Consider the following 16,184-nt stretch of genomic DNA (forward strand, 5'->3'; position numbering starts at 1 on the left):
TTAATGAATCAATTCATAGAAAAGTCCTATTTTGCTTTACAGAAGGCCCACATGCAGTAAAAGCAAGAAAAGCAGGTTAGCAGTCCCATCACAATCCCACGTACAAGTCAGTAACGTTTTTCCCTTTTTTCACTGGCCGGCTGAACCCGTTGTGTCATCACTGTCGGCCCCTTGCGGGGAACCCGGTCCGGATTCCAACTCTCCGATCATTCCCGGTCCTCCCGAGCTCCCCGCTCGCCGCCCCCCCTTCCCCTTCAAGAGGGCGCTGTCGGGGTGCAGCGAGTGGAGGTGCAGTAACAGCTCGTCCTGTGTGGCTGCCGTGTGGCCGCACTCCTCGCACACGTACAGCTTGTTGCGGCGCTCCTTATAGGCGTACTTCAGCGTGACGCTGTGGATCTTCTTCATGTGTGACTCCAGCGAGCAGCGCTGCGTGAAGGCCTTGTCGCACAGCTCGCACTTGTACGGCCGCACTCCTGCACAAAAACGGAAACATCAGCGCCATCCGTCTGCACGGTGGCGGGCCACGAGCGTCTCGGTGCCACGTACCCGTGTGTGTGCGCACGTGTCTCTTGAGGTCAAAGGTGTCGTTGAATCCTTTGCCGCAGAAGTTGCATAGGTGACGCTTGGTCTCGTTGTGACACTTCATGTGTCTGTTTAACATTCGCTGGTACTGGAATGTCTTCTGGCAAATCTGCACACAGCAAACACGCATTCACATGCGCAGAACATTGCAAAACCCTGTATGGCAGAAGATGACACCTGCTTTCGAAATATCACCGCCCCAGCGGCCAACATGTTGCATTGCAACATTCAGTCCATCAAGAAATCTGTTCATTTTTAAGTGCTATCCAGCACACTTAGCTAGCCTACGCAAGCTGCAACCGTCCATGTTCAAAAGCTTGTACCTGACAAACAAACGGTGGCCTCAGCCCGCTTGACGATCGGATCACAGAGGAGGCAAATTTAATGGGAGCAGGGGCTGTCGTGATGGCAACGGACATCAGCGTGGCGTGCGGCACTGTAAGGGATGGCGATGTAGGAAAAGGATCATGAGGCAATTCTCCAGTCGTCACCTGACAAACAGAGACAAAGAAGCTTGACTTCCTGCACCGACTGACCAATTACAGGCTGTATCTCAACAGACACACTGCCGTACTTCTACTCAGTCTTTTGAGTGCATAAGTGCTTTCACACTGAGAACTACATCAAAAATGGAGTGCACTGTCAGTACTTGGATGTTGCACTCAAAACGCTGAGTGCACAGTGATGGACATCGACCAATAGTGGCCATCTTGGCTACGTAGCGGAAGGAGAGGCACTAACCAAACAAAAAGTGATGGTGTAATCTCTGCCTCATTTGAAGCAGGGGCCAGAAAAGTCCTAACAAATTCATTATTGATGATTGTACAATGGAGAATTGTGGGTGGGGGGGAGCTAAAAAGAAAAAAAAATTAGGGGGTGATCCAAACGTCCGTGATAATGCTTTGTTCAGTGGTTGCAATTCACCTTTAAAAAGGAGAGAGTAAACACACTCAGCAACTGAGTACAGTGTACACAGTATACTTGCTGAAGTGCACTGATGGAAGCATTCGGTGACACGGCCCCGTCCAACGTTCCTCACCTTCATTTTGGAGCGGACAAACGAAGAGCTGCCCTGTGACCTGGCGCCAACCTCTGAACTGTCATCCGCCGTAGGCGCCGGGCTCTGTGGCCGGCCCAGCACCGTGCAGGACGGCAGCTCCGCATGCGAGCGACACTCGGGGACAGACTGCTTTGTCAGGCAGAGCGGCGCCGCCTCAGCTGGACTCGCTTCATCCTCCACCATCAGGATGGACGGGGGGAAGATGGATACTGTGGGAGTGAGGGCGTGAGGGGGCGGGGGGTCATTTCACATGCTTTTTACATTTACATTTTTACATATGCACACACGCACACACACATACAGCATGTTTGGACCAGTTAGACCAGACAGGCCTGCAGCACCAGCTCAGTGTGTGCGTGTGTGTGTGTGTGTGTGAGCTCCATGAAGGGCGTCGCTCGCATCAAACACGAAGATGAACACAAACAGGTCATGTGACTGATGTGTTCAGGTTCTTTAGGTGCTATGAGGTCGCTGACTTCTGATCTCTCTGGTCTCTCAGCTCTGCATCCATTGTCACCTTTGGGTGGGGCGAGGGGGCATGGGTGCTGCTGGACGTTTAAACGTCCTTTTAAACATCTTTGTTAATTAGCCGACTTTGGTGATAGTTTCCATGGCGACTGCTGCAGGCTGGACATTTAATCTCATCTTATTGTTTGCTCAGCCCTCCCCCTTTTGCCAATGAATGAGCTGTGTGTGCGTGTGTGTGCATGTGTGTGTGGAAGGTGCTGTGGTGAGACAGGGGGAAGAGGGGAGGGGTATCCATAAGTAAGAGAGAAGAGAAAAACCTGACTTGACTTGTTTCTGGAAATGCAGCTTCATACTTTCACATCAGTCCGTGTGTGCGTATACGTGTGTGTTTGCTAAAGGCGTCTGTGGGGTCCGTTACACGTCCTCAAGTCTGATAAACATTAACCTGGCAGTGCTTGGAGGACGCAGCGGTCTAAATAAGACACAGATTAACTGTCAAAACAACCTGCCGACGTGTTGTCATGACAGACTTAGTCCTCTAGAGGCGGCAGTGCTTCTCATGCCAGGGAGGTTAGCTTAGCATTGTTAGCCTAGCACGTCACCTGGCCAGGTGGCGCTGAAAGTGTGGATGAAACTCGGTTGGACTTTTATCCGACCGAGTTTCATGGTTTTGTGATGGACGGAAGGTCCGAAAGGACAATGGGTGTCATGAAGTGTTCATAAGAAGACACTTTCAACTTTAGTGAAAGTCCCGGCACACGTCAGGCAGGTACAGCAAGTAACGGCACATACCACTCGCCAGGAGACTACTAGTCTTCAAGTGCAGGAAGTCTCCTGCATAATAAGAAAAATGCTGCTTGTTGCAGGAGGATAATGTCACAAAGCTGATGGGGGTGTCATGGGGGTCAGCAAGGATGGGTGTGTGTGTGGGGGGGTAGTCCGTTATGTGTTATCTGATCCTGATGTCTGTTGGCAACAATGCCAATTGTTCTCTTGCAGGTAGGTGGTGGGGGGTGCACACCCTCACATTAATGCAGTGTGTGTGTGTGTGTGTGTGTGAGACTGGGAGGGGGGGGGGGGTGGCAGCACCTATTTCACTTAAATTAATAGTGGGGCAAGGAAGACAAGGCAGCAACTGAGATCGAAGGTCGCAAGGAAAAGGAAATAAGAGCACACAAAGTTTGAAATGTTGAAAAAAGTTAAGATGTTTGAAGGCAGGCAGGAACTATTTCGCCGCCTCACGCCCCGCCGTCCTTCCCGTTATTCGGCCTCGGTCCCGTTACACTCAAAAGATCGGGACCACCTCCCCGCCCCCAGTAGGAATGTTCCGGCAGGTACGTGGACTCACCTGGGACATAGACGTCTCCTCGTTCGTCGTCCGGGAGCTCGCTCCAGTTCCGCTTTCCCGGCGAAACGTTAGCCTTCTTGACGAGGAAGGCTCGGGGCATGTTGGCCTGGAACTTCTTGCCTCTTCGTCCTCCACGCTCACCTGAGCTTTTCCCTCCGCCGGAGTGTGCAAGTAGCGGGAGTTCACCTGTGGAATGATCCGTTAGTCCACGCCTGCGAGCGACGAACACTCACAAAAACACACACGGGCGCTCACACGCACACAGGTGGGTCGAGCAGTGGCACAGGTACTCATTTAAGAACAGGAAACTGGCGCCAGCGCGCATGCGCGTCAGAAATAACGGTGACAATAAGACGGGAGACTGGGCTGCGCCTCAGTTTACCTGCTCAACCGGTTTCCTACCTTTGTCAGCCTGAGAACATGGAGGGCACATGTCATCATCTCTGACTGCCTGTGCTCCTCACACAATCATTTTTACAATGCAGGGGTGTCCAAAAGAAGTAAATCCAACAAGTCAGATTAATATAATAAAAATTGTTTCATTTTAATGTAATATACATTTTACTATATTTTATTTGTTATTAGATATAATACATTTGTATTTAATTATTGAGAATGTTTGAAATAATTATTGAATGTGTAATGTATTTTCATTAATGAATTAATTATCAATTCAATGAAAGTCTTTACAGCATACTGTATGTTTAATATATGTATGTATGATATGTAGGGACACCCTGAAGAAAGATGCGATGTGTAATTTTTATTGCCTGGCTAGTGGCACACAAGGATGTTTATAATAAGAAGTTTGGAATATACATGCTATATGTTCTTCATGGTAGCCTCATGTCAAAGTCTGCCATCAGTGTTTGCATATGAAAATCAACAAGTGTCGTCTAGGCGAGGCTGCTGATGAGCAGAGGGAGATTCAGGGAGTGTGGTATGCTGCCCGGGCGGTCCTATGAGTTGCAGCAGCAGCTCTCTCTTCCTCTCTCGTCGCTACATCTCACCAGTGACCCGTGACCTTCTTTCTTATGGGGATAGAAAAAGAAGTAGAACATATTTCATTCCATTAACTAATTAGCGTTTTGCTCGATGACTTCATTTAAGTCTTCACTTTTCTAGTTTTATTTTTTTACGTATCTATTGTGTGTCCCACCGACTGATATGCTTTTTAAATGGCCTGAATTCTTCAGTGATGAGAGGAAATACTGGTCAGGTAGCATACCTGTGTGTTTTTAATGCGAGAGTTGCAGTTGATGTTGCTGACACATTTCTATGCTCTTATGAACAACATATATTTTAAAACATTTAATTTAAATGGTCGTGACCTGCTTGAATGACTATCGCCCTATAGCACTCACTCCTATTGTTATGAAGTGCTTTGAAAGAATAGTCATGACCCACATCAAAAAGAGCATCCCGGCAGCAACTGTGGACCCTCTACAGTTTGCATATCGCCAGAACCGGTCCACGGATGATGCAGTCAACACTGCCATCCACACAGCCCTTTCTCACCTACAGGGCCAGGACACATACGTCAGAATGCTATTTATAGACTATAGCTCTGCTTTTAATACAGTCTGCCCCCACAAACTCACAAATAAGCTCCTCACACTTGGCCTGTCTCCCTCCCTCTGTAACTGGGTGTTTAACTTTCTCACAGGCAGACCCCAGTCAGTCAGAGTCCACAATCGCACATCCAGCTCAAGAATTGTGAGCACTGGGACCCCACAGGGGTGTGTGCTGAGTCCACTCCTCTACACGCTCTTCACCTACGATTGCGTGGCCTCCCAGAACAACACCAGCATCATTAAATTTGCAGATGACACTACAGTCATCTGACTGATCACTGGTGGTGTTGAAACATCATACAGAAGAGAGGTGGCGGACCTCATAGCTTGGTGTCGTGATAACAATCTCCTTCTCAATACAGATAAGACTAAAGAGATGATCATCGACCCAAGAACAAGGGAAAAGGAGCCGCATAGACCCCTGTTTATTGATGAGACTGAGGTGGAGAGGGTGAAAACCTTCAAGTTCCTTGGCACACACATCAGCGAGGACCTCACCTGGTCTCACAACACCCAACAAATTCTGAAGAAGTCCCAAAGGAGACTGTACTTCCTGAGAAGACTGAGGAAATTTGGCATGTCCACCACAATCCTGAGTTGCTTCTACAGATGCACTATCGAAAGTGTCCTTACCGCCTCCATCACTGTTTGGTACGGTAACTGTACAACACGTGATAGGAAGGCACTCCAGCGGGTGATCAAGACCTCACAGAACATTGTTGGGGCAGCCCTCCCCTCACTGCAAGACATTTATAAATCTAGAGTCCTACGCAGAACACACAACCTCATCAAGGACAGTACACATCCACAACACTCATTATTCACACTCCTACCGTCAGGCAGACGCTACAGGAGTTTGAAGTCCAGGACCACAAGGCTGGCAAACAGCTTTTACCCACAGGCCATCAGGCTTCTCAACGAAGCACTCGCACACGCAACACACACACACACTCATAGCACTTTATTTATTTATTTATTTGTATTATTTACTTGTATTAATGTCTCTTCTGTTGTTGCTTAATTTATTGGTATATATGTTTATGTGTTTATGTTTCTTATGTTCTTATTCTTTCTTGTGTTTTCTTTCTTTTCTTGGGAGAATGAACAGAATAAGATTTTCATTGCATGGTATAACTGCTGTTTTACCATGCACATGACAATAAAACTCTCTTGAATCTTGAATCCACCAGCTCAAATAAAATACTACAGAATCTACTTGCCATGTTGACATTTTGCGGCTGAGATTCTTGTAGGCAATCCTGGATTCACCAGCAGGTGGCGGCAGTGAGTATTGTTATGACAGACGTGCTGCAGTAAAAACAAAAGAAGAGGACAACCCGGAAGCGTCCAAGCCTCCAGTGCTGTTTACCGAGTTGCAGGCACTTCAAGCCATCCTAAAGCAGACCACCTCTCGCTGGGACGAAGCAGACTGCCGCCATGTCCTCCCGGAAGAGATGTGTGCTCGGTGATAACGGCGAGCAGGCCGCAGAGGAGGCCGGCGGCAAGCAAAGCAGAGCGGACGGCAAGAGACACGTCGCTGCTGTCATCCTGGCGAGGGGCGGAAGCAAAGGCATCCCCCTGAAAAACATCAAGAAGCTGGCCGGGGTGCCGCTTATTGGATGGGTGCTGAGAGCTGCTGTGGACTCCAACATGTTCGATAGGTACATGTTGACTTCCTCTGCGTTGTGTCCTGGTGGGTTATGAAGAAGGGAGACTTGTCTATTTCTGCGTGAAACATACGAGCTGTGTTCTCCTCGTCCACATCAAAGCATGTGTGTGGAGTACTCATCAGAATACAGCACATGGCACATACTACAATACTTCAACTTTGTAACATAAACAAAATGTACAGCTGGTGCAACAATGTACCTCAACATCGTACCTGCGTGAAACATACAATACATGAGCTGTGTGCTCCTCAACAACAGTTTCAAACTCGTTACATCTCCAAACAGGAAATGCATTTGTTGACGTCAAGTAGAACAGAATAGTGACCGGAAAACAACCTGAAGTTTATCTTAAGTGGTTTAAATGTGGCTAGAACATCCATCCTGTGTACACAGTGTGTGGGTGTCGACAGACCATGACAAGATCGAGCAGGTGGCGCTCGCCTGGGGCGCCAAGGTGCACCGCCGCAGCCCCCAAGTCTCGCGCGACTCTTCGTCATCGCTGGAAACCATCCAGGAGTTTATCCAACTCAATCCGCGTACGTACCCACACGTTAGGCGTGTGTGAGCGCTGGAACCTTTGACAAACACGGGCTTTGTTTGTCTTCCTGCAGACGTGGACATAGTGTGTAACATCCAGGCCACGTCCCCCTGTCTCCACCCATTTCACGTGAAGGAGGCCTTGGAGTTAATCACGCTACATGGCTTTGACTCAGTCTTCTCAGTGGTCCGCAGGCACCAGTTCCGCTGGCAAGAGGTCAAGAAGGGCTGTAGGTGGACAGACGTGTGAGACGTGTGGTGTGTGTGATGTCTTCTCAAAGCAGCTTCCTGTCCTTTCAGCTGGCGACTTAACCAAAGCATTGAACCTGGACCCCGCTAACCGTCCTCGGCGTCAGGACTGGGATGGAGAGCTGTGTGAGAACGGCTCCCTTTACTTCACCACCAAGGAGCTCATCATGAACCAGAACCTCCTGCAGGTTAGTATTCATGTCAGGAAGCGTGAGAAGAAGCCCGTAGGATGCCAAGCTTTATCTTGTTGACATGCAGGGTGGCAAGGTGTCCTACTACGAGATGCTTCCAGAGTACAGTGTGGACATTGACGTGGATATCGACTGGCCTGTGGCCGAGCAGAGAGTCCTCAGGTTGCAAACACAAATTTTTTTTTTTTTTGCTGTGTGACTGTCTCTTAATGTGCACTCTGTCCCGCAGGTACGGCTACTTCGGCCGAGGAACACCGGAGGTGGTTCGGCTTATGTTTTGCAACGTATTGGGATGTTTGACAGATGGCAAGATCTACCTTTCTGTGGCTGGAGAGGAGATGATGTCCATCAGCAGCAGAGATACGGCTGCCATTCGCATGCTGCAGCGAGAGGAAGTGGAGGTTGTCAGCTCTTGAACATCTCACACCGAGGCGCTCCCCGTGGCCCAACTTAACACCGCCTCTTGCCCGCTCGCCTGCAGGTGGTGCTGTTGACCTCTCACAAGGACCCGCTGGCGCAGACATTGGCAGATAGACTGGCTAAGAGGACGGGCTGCCGGGTGATGCAGGTGGGAGAAGAGCCTCTTCCTGATTTGACATCCATGCTGGAGTCCAGGAAGCTGATTTGGAAGGATGTTGCATACATGGGTATAGTGCTGCCATTGTCCTCCAATGATAAGCTGCCATGGCCTCCTTATTCTGTGGTCTCCTCACCTCCAATGTGTTGACTTATCAGGTAACGACAAGCCAGATGTGGACTGTCTCAACCTGGCTGGGTTGAGCGCTGTCCCCGCAGATGCCCCCATGGTGGCTGTCAACGCGTCCAAGTACACCTGTCACTGCCTGGCCGGGAACGGCGCAGTCAGGGAGTTCGCAGAGCACGTTCTGCTCCAGAAGGAAAAGGCCAAGTCTCAGATGAGGCGAGACCGCATCAATTCACAGTAGAACCTCAGATTGGACCTTTGAAGAAGTTCATTTGCACTTGCTACTTTGTCTTTTGAAGATTTGTGTGAAACGTTACTGTTAGTCGAAGTTTGATGCAGATGCATTTGATTGGATGTGGGCTCATCATATTTGAGCTAGGCGATCATACACGGCATGCTAATGCTAGTTAGCTAATTGATTCTTCAAAATCAGTCCTGATTGTTACCGTTTATCATGTTTGTCTTCCCAAAGATTCGTTAATGCTGACATTTGGTGCCATTTGTTGCTGTGTGAATTATTTTATTAATCGCTTTGCTCAATGTTTGCAATACTAATATCACTGAAATGTTGACATGAATATTTACCTTCTCAGAGGGCTTGACCCCAGTCCAGCGTGGTTGCATTTGTGTTACTACGGTAACTGCTATGCAACACATGTATCAATATGCACGTGCTTTCCATCCACACAGCTAAGAATGAAGACAAATTAAATTGAGTTAAAAGGGCAATTAGTCTGAGACCAGCATATACAGTGGCTTGAAAAAGTATTCATACTCCTTGAACTTTCCCACATTTTGTCATGTTCCGACCACAAATATATTTTATTGGCATTTTAGATGAAAGATCAACACAAAGCGACACACAATTGTGAAGTAGAAGGAAAATTGTACATGACTTTCAAATAAAAAAAAAAAAAAAACTGAAAAATGTGGCGTGCAAAAGTATTCAGCCCCCTTTTCTCTGAGTGCAACAAGTTGCCTTCAGCGGTTGCCTGATGATTGCTGAATGATCAGCTGTTGACCTAATGATCAAATGGAGTCCACGTGTGTGTTATCTAACCTTAGAATAAATACAGCTGTTCTGTGAGGGCCTCAGGTTTGCTAAGAGGACACTGGTCAGTGAACAGCATCATGAAGTCCAAGGAACACACTAAACAGGTCAGGGATAAAGTTGTGGAGAAGTTTAAAGCAGGGTTAGGTTATACAAAGATTTGTCAAGCTTTGAACATCTCACGGAGCACTGTTCAATCCATCAAGAAATGGAAAGGGTATGGCACAACTGCAAACCTACCAAGACATGGCCGTCCACTGAAACTTACATGCCGAAGAAGGAGAGCACTGATCAGAGACGCAGCCAAGACACCCACGGTAACTCTGGAGGAGCTGCAGAGATCCACAGCTCAGGTGGGGGAGTCTGTCCATAGGACAACAATTAGTCGCGCACTGCACAAATCTGGCCTCTATGGAAGAGTGGCAAGAAGAAAGCCATTGTTGAAAGAAAGCCATAAGAAGTCTCGTTTGCAGTTTGCCAGAAGCCATGTGGGGGACACAGCAAACGTGTGGAAGAAGGTGCTCTGGAGAACTTTTTGGCCTAAATGCAAAACGTTATGTGTGGCGGAAACCTAACACTGCACATCACTCTCAACACACCATCCTCACTGTCAAACATGGTGGTGGCAGCATCATGCTGTGGGGCTGCCTTTCTTCAGCAGGGACAGGGAAGCTGGTCAGAGTTGATGGGAAGATGGATGGAGCCAAATACAGGACAATCTTGGAAGAAAACCTGCTGGAATCTGCAAAAGACTTGAGAATGGGGCGGAGGTTCACCTTCCAGCAGGACAACGACCCTAAACATAAAGCCAGAGCTACAATGGAATGGTTTAAAACAAAACATATTCCTGTGTTAGGATGGCCCAGTCAAAGTCCAGACCTAAATCCAATCGAGAATCTGTGGCAAGATCTGAAAACTGCTGTTCACAAACACTCTCCATCTAATCTTGCTGAGCTTGAGCTGTTCTGCAAAGAAGAATGGGCAAAAATTCCAGTCTCTAGATGTGCAAAGCTGGTAGAGACATACCCCAAAAGACTTGCAGCTGTAATTTCACCGAGAGGTGGTTCCACCAAGTATTGACACAGGGGGGCTAAATACTTTTGCACGCCACATTTTTCAGTTTATTTTTAAAAAAATTTCAAAGTCATGTACAATTTTCCTTCTACTTTGCAAGTGTGTCGCTTTGTGTTGATCTTTCATCTAAAATGCCAATAAAATATATTTGTTTGTGGTCGGAACCTGACAAAATGTGGGAAAGTTCAAGGGGTATGAATACTTTTTCAAGCCACTGTATCATGAATAATTTAATAAAACAAAACACTAGTGTGACAAACTTGGCATGGTTTGAAAGCTAACACCTTTCCAGTGGTGCAAGTATCATTCCTCTACCGCTAAAACTCACTGGACAAGAAGCTTCGTTTACTCGTATTCAGTAGCAAAGATAGAGTATGTACATTTTCACATCTACAGTAACGGTCAAAGTGTCCTCTTTACTACCAAGATCACCGCTGTTGACCAGGAGTGTCCAAACTTTTTCCAGCGAGGGCCATTTTGATATTAAAAAAAATGTATATACAGACAAAAATTTGGGTCACCTTTGTGTTGTCGGTTACAAAGCGTATTATTAATTATTAGTACCAACATTTCAGCTTTTCCTTGCTACGTTACACCTTTTGCTTCTTTTCCCCCTCATTGCTGCTGCTTTTTTGTGTGGGGTTTCTACAATTTCTACAATGTGCCACGGGCTAATAAAAACAAGCTGTGGGCTGCCCTTTAAAAACCCCTGATGTAGTCCTCATACATGCATTATTTTTGTAGGAAAATGGCCCTCTCAAGGCCAGGGTTGAAGAGGTTACAGTTGTAATGATGTCAGTACACTGGTTGAAGACTAATGCGAAGGGGGAGGAAGAAAAACGATCAGTTATTCCGACTTGTCGACCGGTGTGATGATAAGCGGGCTGTCATTCTTTCCTGACTTGTTGGTGCACGGGCTGAAGAAGGGGAAGATGCACTCAGTGAAGGTGTCGTTGAAGGTGTAGATGTGGATTTTAGAGTCCACGTTGTAGAAGGAAACCTGTCCTCTGTCAAAATCGACAAATATTCCAATCTTGTTGGGCCGAAGGTTGAGGTGGACGTCTGTGGAGGGCTCCGTGCGGAAGGCGTACTTGTTCCTGGTTTGGAGGAGAAAGCTGTCTTTTAGGATCAATACTCTATGTTCTAAACAGAGTCTTCTATTGAAATGGAGTAAGGTCTGTTTATGTATTTTTTTTTCACAGTGAAGGTCTCAATCTTATTTTTGTCTTAAATCGCATCACCACTATAGCTTACATGAATATCAAATGTAATGAAACCCTGCACCCTATTGTTTCAATACAACACAATTGTCATGGCACCTACATTGCATTTAAAAGAAAATGGGACCAAATTTCACATAAATAATAAAGATTTGACTGTACAAACAATGGATGAACAAGAGGCTTATTTTTAAGTTAAATAAAACTACACCAGTTTCTCAGAAAAAATATTAACAATTAGTGTCTCTTTAAAAGAAAAGCTGCAACAGTACATCCTGTTAAAGTTTCAGATTTTCTTGTTATTGTTGTGGCTGACATTGGGATTTGCCTGAATTTGTCCCACAATTCCTCGTTTTGTTTACTGTTGAGTAAGATATGTAGAGCAGAAGTGCGGCTGCACAACTCTACCGTCAGTGAAAGATTTTTTGGTTTGCGCCAATATACAATCCTTAGTGAACACTGATTTGCACGTTGCTGTGCTGTAAATGAATGTGTTATGATTTTGTGTAGATTTTTCATACTGGGTTCTCAGTGATGTTATTTTCCGAGCTCTCACATCAGACTTGTGTTGATAGTTCCCCTCCAATGAAGTGTTTTGTCAGGCAATGTTGTGTCACATTTGCACTTTTGACCAGCGCTACAGTTTCAGAGCATATGAGACACAGCGGTTTGGCACTGGATTCTAGAAGAATTAATATATATTGGTCCGTACATTCATTTTTAAGTGTTCGGTTTTCTCTATCAACTTTTGTTATTAAACTTTTGAGCAAGCCATGGTGCTCTCACTTGTGAGTGACATCACCCGAGTTTTTACTGTCACGTAACCATAATAACTGAAGTAATTACGCCCGCAAACTGACACTGCGATTGCTCCACAAGCATGATTATATGTTATTATATTTCCGATTCACTTTAATTGGTTGCGGGTCCATAAAGGGTCATCACTGGGTCCGTATCCGAGGTCCGCCATTTGGTGATGGCTGTGCTAAACCGAGTTGCGGCACGCATAGATTAGAACTCACTTGTCTCTCAAGCTGAGGAACCAGTATCCATTACTTGGCGTGACCTCAATCTTGCCCTTCCTGTTGATGGATTGTCTGGCAACCCCCAGATCCCAGTCAGTCTTGCCACCCACTAGCACCTGTCAACCAGGACACGTCAACAACTAATCACCTGCATCACCCAAACTCCTTTACTCACCTCCCAGTAGTGTCGACCGGAGGTGATGGCCTCCCTCCCCAGGACGCAGACCACTCTGTCAAACCTCTCCATGTTGTCCGGAAGCAGCTGGTGCCGCTCGCCGCACCTTACCTGCACAGGCGAGACCAAAATGAGCACTGAGCACCTAGAGCTTTGAGACCATCAACTTGCTGACAAGAACAAAGTCTTACACTCTTCATGTCGTCTGACAGGATCAGTCTGGGGTGGGCCGTGTTGCAGTCCAGAGTCACGTCCACTAAAGGAATTGGACAGCATCATCATCATCATGAATCTTGACGGTCAACTGGCTGTTATCAGTGGGACATACCTGCATACTCCTGCACCCTCCTCATCCCTGTAGACAACCACACATACGTGTCAGGAAGGCACAACATCTAACAAGCAAACGTGTGTGTGTGTGTGTGTGTGTGTGTGTGTGTGTGTGTGTGTGCACTACTCACTGGGCTGTGGACGTGTTGGACTGGCGTCCAGCGATGAGGCAGTGAAACCTGCAGAGCGAGGGCACAACTTGGATCTCTAACTGTGACAAAGAAGACTATGGCTGTGTCTCAATTAGGGCACTTCTGTACTTATATTTAAGTCTTTTGAGTGCAAGTGTGTTCACACTGAGAAGTATGGCAAAATGCAGTGCACTGTCAGTGCCCAGATGCTGCAGTCAAAACGCTCAAAATGGTGAATTTGCAGTGATGGACACTTACCACCCTCAATAGTTGCCATCTTGGCTACGTAGCGGAAGGAGAGGGATTAAAACTTGAGTGGTAGTAAATCACAATTAAAGAAGAGAGAAGAAGGAGCGGGTAAATACTGCCATCATCATTTTTGGTAAGTGTACAAACTGTATATAGTGTAACCATTGAAGTGTACTGATGTGAGTATCCATGTGACACACAGACTTGTTCTCAACCACACCACTAGAGGGCACCTGTCTCTGTTACACTCTTCAGCCGCTCCTGGAACTTTTCCACCTGAGTCGCCAGTGATTTGTATATGGCGCCTGTCCCAAGGTCAAATGTCACAGACACATTAGACCAGTCTTTGGCAGGTAGGGGATTGCAGACCGCAGGGAAATTCTGGAAAAGACGTGCAGCAGGTTCACGCACAGGAATACAAGAAGCCAAGTCATCATTTTGACGCCACCCACCTTGATCCCATGTACATGGTCGTCCGAGGCAGACAGTTTGACAAGTGCGCTCTCCCGCTGTCGGAGTTCCTCCACTTCCTGCTCCAGCTGCCGTATCATAGAATCTGCCAGCTGCTCGGACGCACTCCGGTTGACCTCCATGGTGTCGATTAGCTCCGCCTGCAAGCGCTCGATAGCTGCTACCAGCTCAGAGAACATGCACACGCTGCCTGCAGTCTCCCGCTCCACTGCCAGCTGTTACCAGACACAACGTTGCCAACAAGCTTCCCAAACTGACGGAATACTGCAGCTAGAGGACAAAGTGTGCTGACTCACTCCCAGGTCTGCTACTGATGTTCGCATCTCTTCAATCTTCCGGAGTCTTTGTGTAATCATCTCTTGAATCTGCTGCTCCGTCTCCTTGAGCTGGGCCTGGACACACGCACACACAATTCATGGTGCGAGGGCCGTACCATACGGTGCTGCCGAACATCAGTGTGTGGGTTTCCCACCTGCTTGTCCATCCATGCAGCTTCTACTGTCACCGTGTCATGACCGGAATGCTCCTCAGCCTCACAGTTGGGACAGATGCACTCCCCATCGGTCCGACAGAAAATCTGAGAGCAGAATGGAAATGAGTGTTCCAGCTGTGAATGTATAGAACCAAAGAGATGCCTGGTACCATTATGCCCCTCTGGTGGATCTGGCAGATGGGAATGTTCTGGCTGCTGGCTGCCCCACTCACGGTGAACCTTCTTCGGCCCGACGGCTGGGACAAGAGGGGAGGAGGTGGAGAAGGTCCACTGATGCTGCTCGCCGCAGATATCGGACTTTGGTTGGGGACGGAAGACGCCATAGGAGTTGTGACTGGGGGGGTTGAGGGGATGGGCTCACCTGAGAGGAAAAGGTTACTTGTCAGGGACCAAACAGACAGACCAGTTGGATGGTGACACACCTTGTGCCTCGCTGGTGTTGACCTGAGGCCGTGGAAGCTTTTTGGTCAGTTCACTGAATAACGCATCGGACATGGCGCCCTCTCGTACTCGTCCTCCCTTCTTCTCCCTTGCCAGCCCCCCTCCACCTCCACCACCCACAGATATAGATCTGAACTGCTCTGTGATCTCACGCAGCGTCCGGTTGATCTGAAGGTCCGGACGCTTCTGGAAGGTCCTTTTACACAGAGGACATTGACACACCTGCAGAGGAATAACAGATGAAGACACGTGAGCGTGATGGAGGAGTAGGGGGTGCTGGGGGCAAGGAACACACCTTGGCTCTGTCCCAGTATTGGTTGATGCAGGAGACGCAGAAGCTGTGACCGCACGGTGTGGAAGACGGGTTATTGAAGACATCCAAGCAGATGGAACACTGAAACTGGTCGCTGGACAGGAAACTACCAAACGAAGACATCCTGCGAAAAGACAAGATGTCATAATGAGGTCGTAATAAGCGGCTAACTGATGCTAGCACATACATGCACTATGTACATGATAAATATATTCATATTATACACACTTGACATAATGGTTATAATGTTGCCCTCACAATCAAGAGACCAGGGGTTTGAATCTCCACTTGGGCATCTGTGTGGAGTCTACATGTTCTCATGTGTGTGTGATTTTTCCTCCCACGTTCCAAAAATAAGCATGTTAGGTTAATTCAGTGCTTCTCAAACAGTGGGTCAGTAGTGATTGACTTGTGACCAATTCAGGGTGTTCCCTGCCTCTCGCCCTGAGTCACCCGTGACCTTAATGAGAACAAGCGGATGGATGGAAATTTACATTACATAACACGCTGCGACAAATCTGATTAGGATGAACATTTTTAGGAATGAAGCGGGGCAAGATTTTATCACAATCAGACAATGACATTCTGTACCAAGTTACGGTAGTTTTTATGTGCTGTTGTTGTTGTTGGTTAGTACCTAAATTCTAATCAAGTCAGGTCATTTACCATTGGACATCTTTCCAAAATATTTAAATTTCACAAACTATGTTTCAGTACGTTGCTGTGTAAACAGAAAATGACAACTTGTGCTCTCCAGGCATCATGTATTTGAATGGATACCTTGGAAGTGGAACAAATACTGACTTCGAGGAAGTCCACACTGTCAAAT

General features: G+C 47.3%; 3 protein-coding genes across 5 annotated transcripts in view; 1 reads left to right on the top strand and 2 right to left on the bottom strand.

Annotated features, from left to right (window-relative positions):
• Nucleotides 1-8,319, bottom strand: ovol1a (ovo-like zinc finger 1a). Of its 2 annotated transcripts, none has more exons than XM_054800096.1 (6): nucleotides 7,997-8,319; nucleotides 3,459-3,644; nucleotides 1,622-1,851; nucleotides 906-1,073; nucleotides 547-691; nucleotides 1-473 (listed from the first exon to the last, which is right to left on the bottom strand). In XM_054800096.1, exons 2-6 carry the CDS (start codon nucleotides 3,556-3,558, stop codon nucleotides 130-132), a joined length of 987 nt encoding a protein of 328 aa, XP_054656071.1. In that variant the 5' UTR covers nucleotides 3,559-3,644; nucleotides 7,997-8,319; the 3' UTR covers nucleotides 1-129. The 2 variants fall into 2 exon arrangements, with proteins under 2 accessions (XP_054656071.1, XP_054656072.1); XM_054800097.1 differs by lacking the exon at nucleotides 7,997-8,319 and adding an exon at nucleotides 4,278-6,421.
• cmasa (cytidine monophosphate N-acetylneuraminic acid synthetase a) lies at nucleotides 6,338-11,440 on the top strand. The gene is made up of 8 exons (XM_054800095.1): nucleotides 6,338-6,693; nucleotides 7,096-7,238; nucleotides 7,314-7,469; nucleotides 7,540-7,676; nucleotides 7,747-7,841; nucleotides 7,909-8,080; nucleotides 8,161-8,326; nucleotides 8,415-11,440. The coding sequence occupies exons 1-8, from the start codon at nucleotides 6,470-6,472 to the stop codon at nucleotides 8,621-8,623; spliced, it is 1,302 nt and encodes a 433-aa protein (XP_054656070.1). The 5' UTR covers nucleotides 6,338-6,469; the 3' UTR covers nucleotides 8,624-11,440.
• Nucleotides 9,197-16,184, bottom strand: part of LOC129194747 (E3 ubiquitin-protein ligase TRIM39) — a 16,329-nt gene continuing 9,341 nt past the window's right edge. For both annotated transcript variants that reach the window (XM_054800093.1, XM_054800094.1), the window contains 13 exons: nucleotides 15,338-15,479; nucleotides 15,024-15,264; nucleotides 14,751-14,962; nucleotides 14,581-14,685; nucleotides 14,405-14,500; nucleotides 14,090-14,323; nucleotides 13,871-14,018; nucleotides 13,389-13,436; nucleotides 13,256-13,282; nucleotides 13,119-13,183; nucleotides 12,928-13,038; nucleotides 12,750-12,868; nucleotides 9,197-11,604 (listed from right to left, as the gene is read on the bottom strand). In XM_054800093.1, the coding sequence (XP_054656068.1) occupies nucleotides 11,355-11,604; nucleotides 12,750-12,868; nucleotides 12,928-13,038; nucleotides 13,119-13,183; nucleotides 13,256-13,282; nucleotides 13,389-13,436; nucleotides 13,871-14,018; nucleotides 14,090-14,323; nucleotides 14,405-14,500; nucleotides 14,581-14,685; nucleotides 14,751-14,962; nucleotides 15,024-15,264; nucleotides 15,338-15,478 (1,797 nt within the window). In that variant the 5' untranslated portion in view covers nucleotide 15,479 and the 3' untranslated portion in view covers nucleotides 9,197-11,354. The remainder of the gene's footprint in view (nucleotides 11,605-12,749; nucleotides 12,869-12,927; nucleotides 13,039-13,118; nucleotides 13,184-13,255; nucleotides 13,283-13,388; nucleotides 13,437-13,870; nucleotides 14,019-14,089; nucleotides 14,324-14,404; nucleotides 14,501-14,580; nucleotides 14,686-14,750; nucleotides 14,963-15,023; nucleotides 15,265-15,337; nucleotides 15,480-16,184) is intronic.

Source organism: Dunckerocampus dactyliophorus, chromosome 15 (assembly GCF_027744805.1).
Source record: "Dunckerocampus dactyliophorus isolate RoL2022-P2 chromosome 15, RoL_Ddac_1.1, whole genome shotgun sequence".
NCBI lineage: Eukaryota > Metazoa > Chordata > Actinopteri > Syngnathiformes > Syngnathidae > Dunckerocampus > Dunckerocampus dactyliophorus.

Coding starts and splice junctions, on each gene's coding strand:
- ovol1a (XM_054800096.1), bottom strand. CDS start 3,558: ATGCCCCGAGCCTTCCTCGTCAAGAAGGCTAACGTTTCGCCGGGAAAG. Junction 1,074..1,621: donor TTGTCCGCTCCAAAATGAAG/GTGAGGAACGTT, acceptor TCTGTTTGTCAG/GTGACGACTGGAGAATTGCC. Junction 692..905: donor GGCCACCGTTTGTTTGTCAG/GTACAAGCTTTT, acceptor TGCTGTGTGCAG/ATTTGCCAGAAGACATTCCA.
- cmasa (XM_054800095.1), top strand. CDS start 6,470: ATGTCCTCCCGGAAGAGATGTGTGCTCGGTGATAACGGCGAGCAGGCC. Junction 7,470..7,539: donor GCAAGAGGTCAAGAAGGGCT/GTAGGTGGACAG, acceptor CTGTCCTTTCAG/CTGGCGACTTAACCAAAGCA. Junction 8,327..8,414: donor GAAGGATGTTGCATACATGG/GTATAGTGCTGC, acceptor TTGACTTATCAG/GTAACGACAAGCCAGATGTG.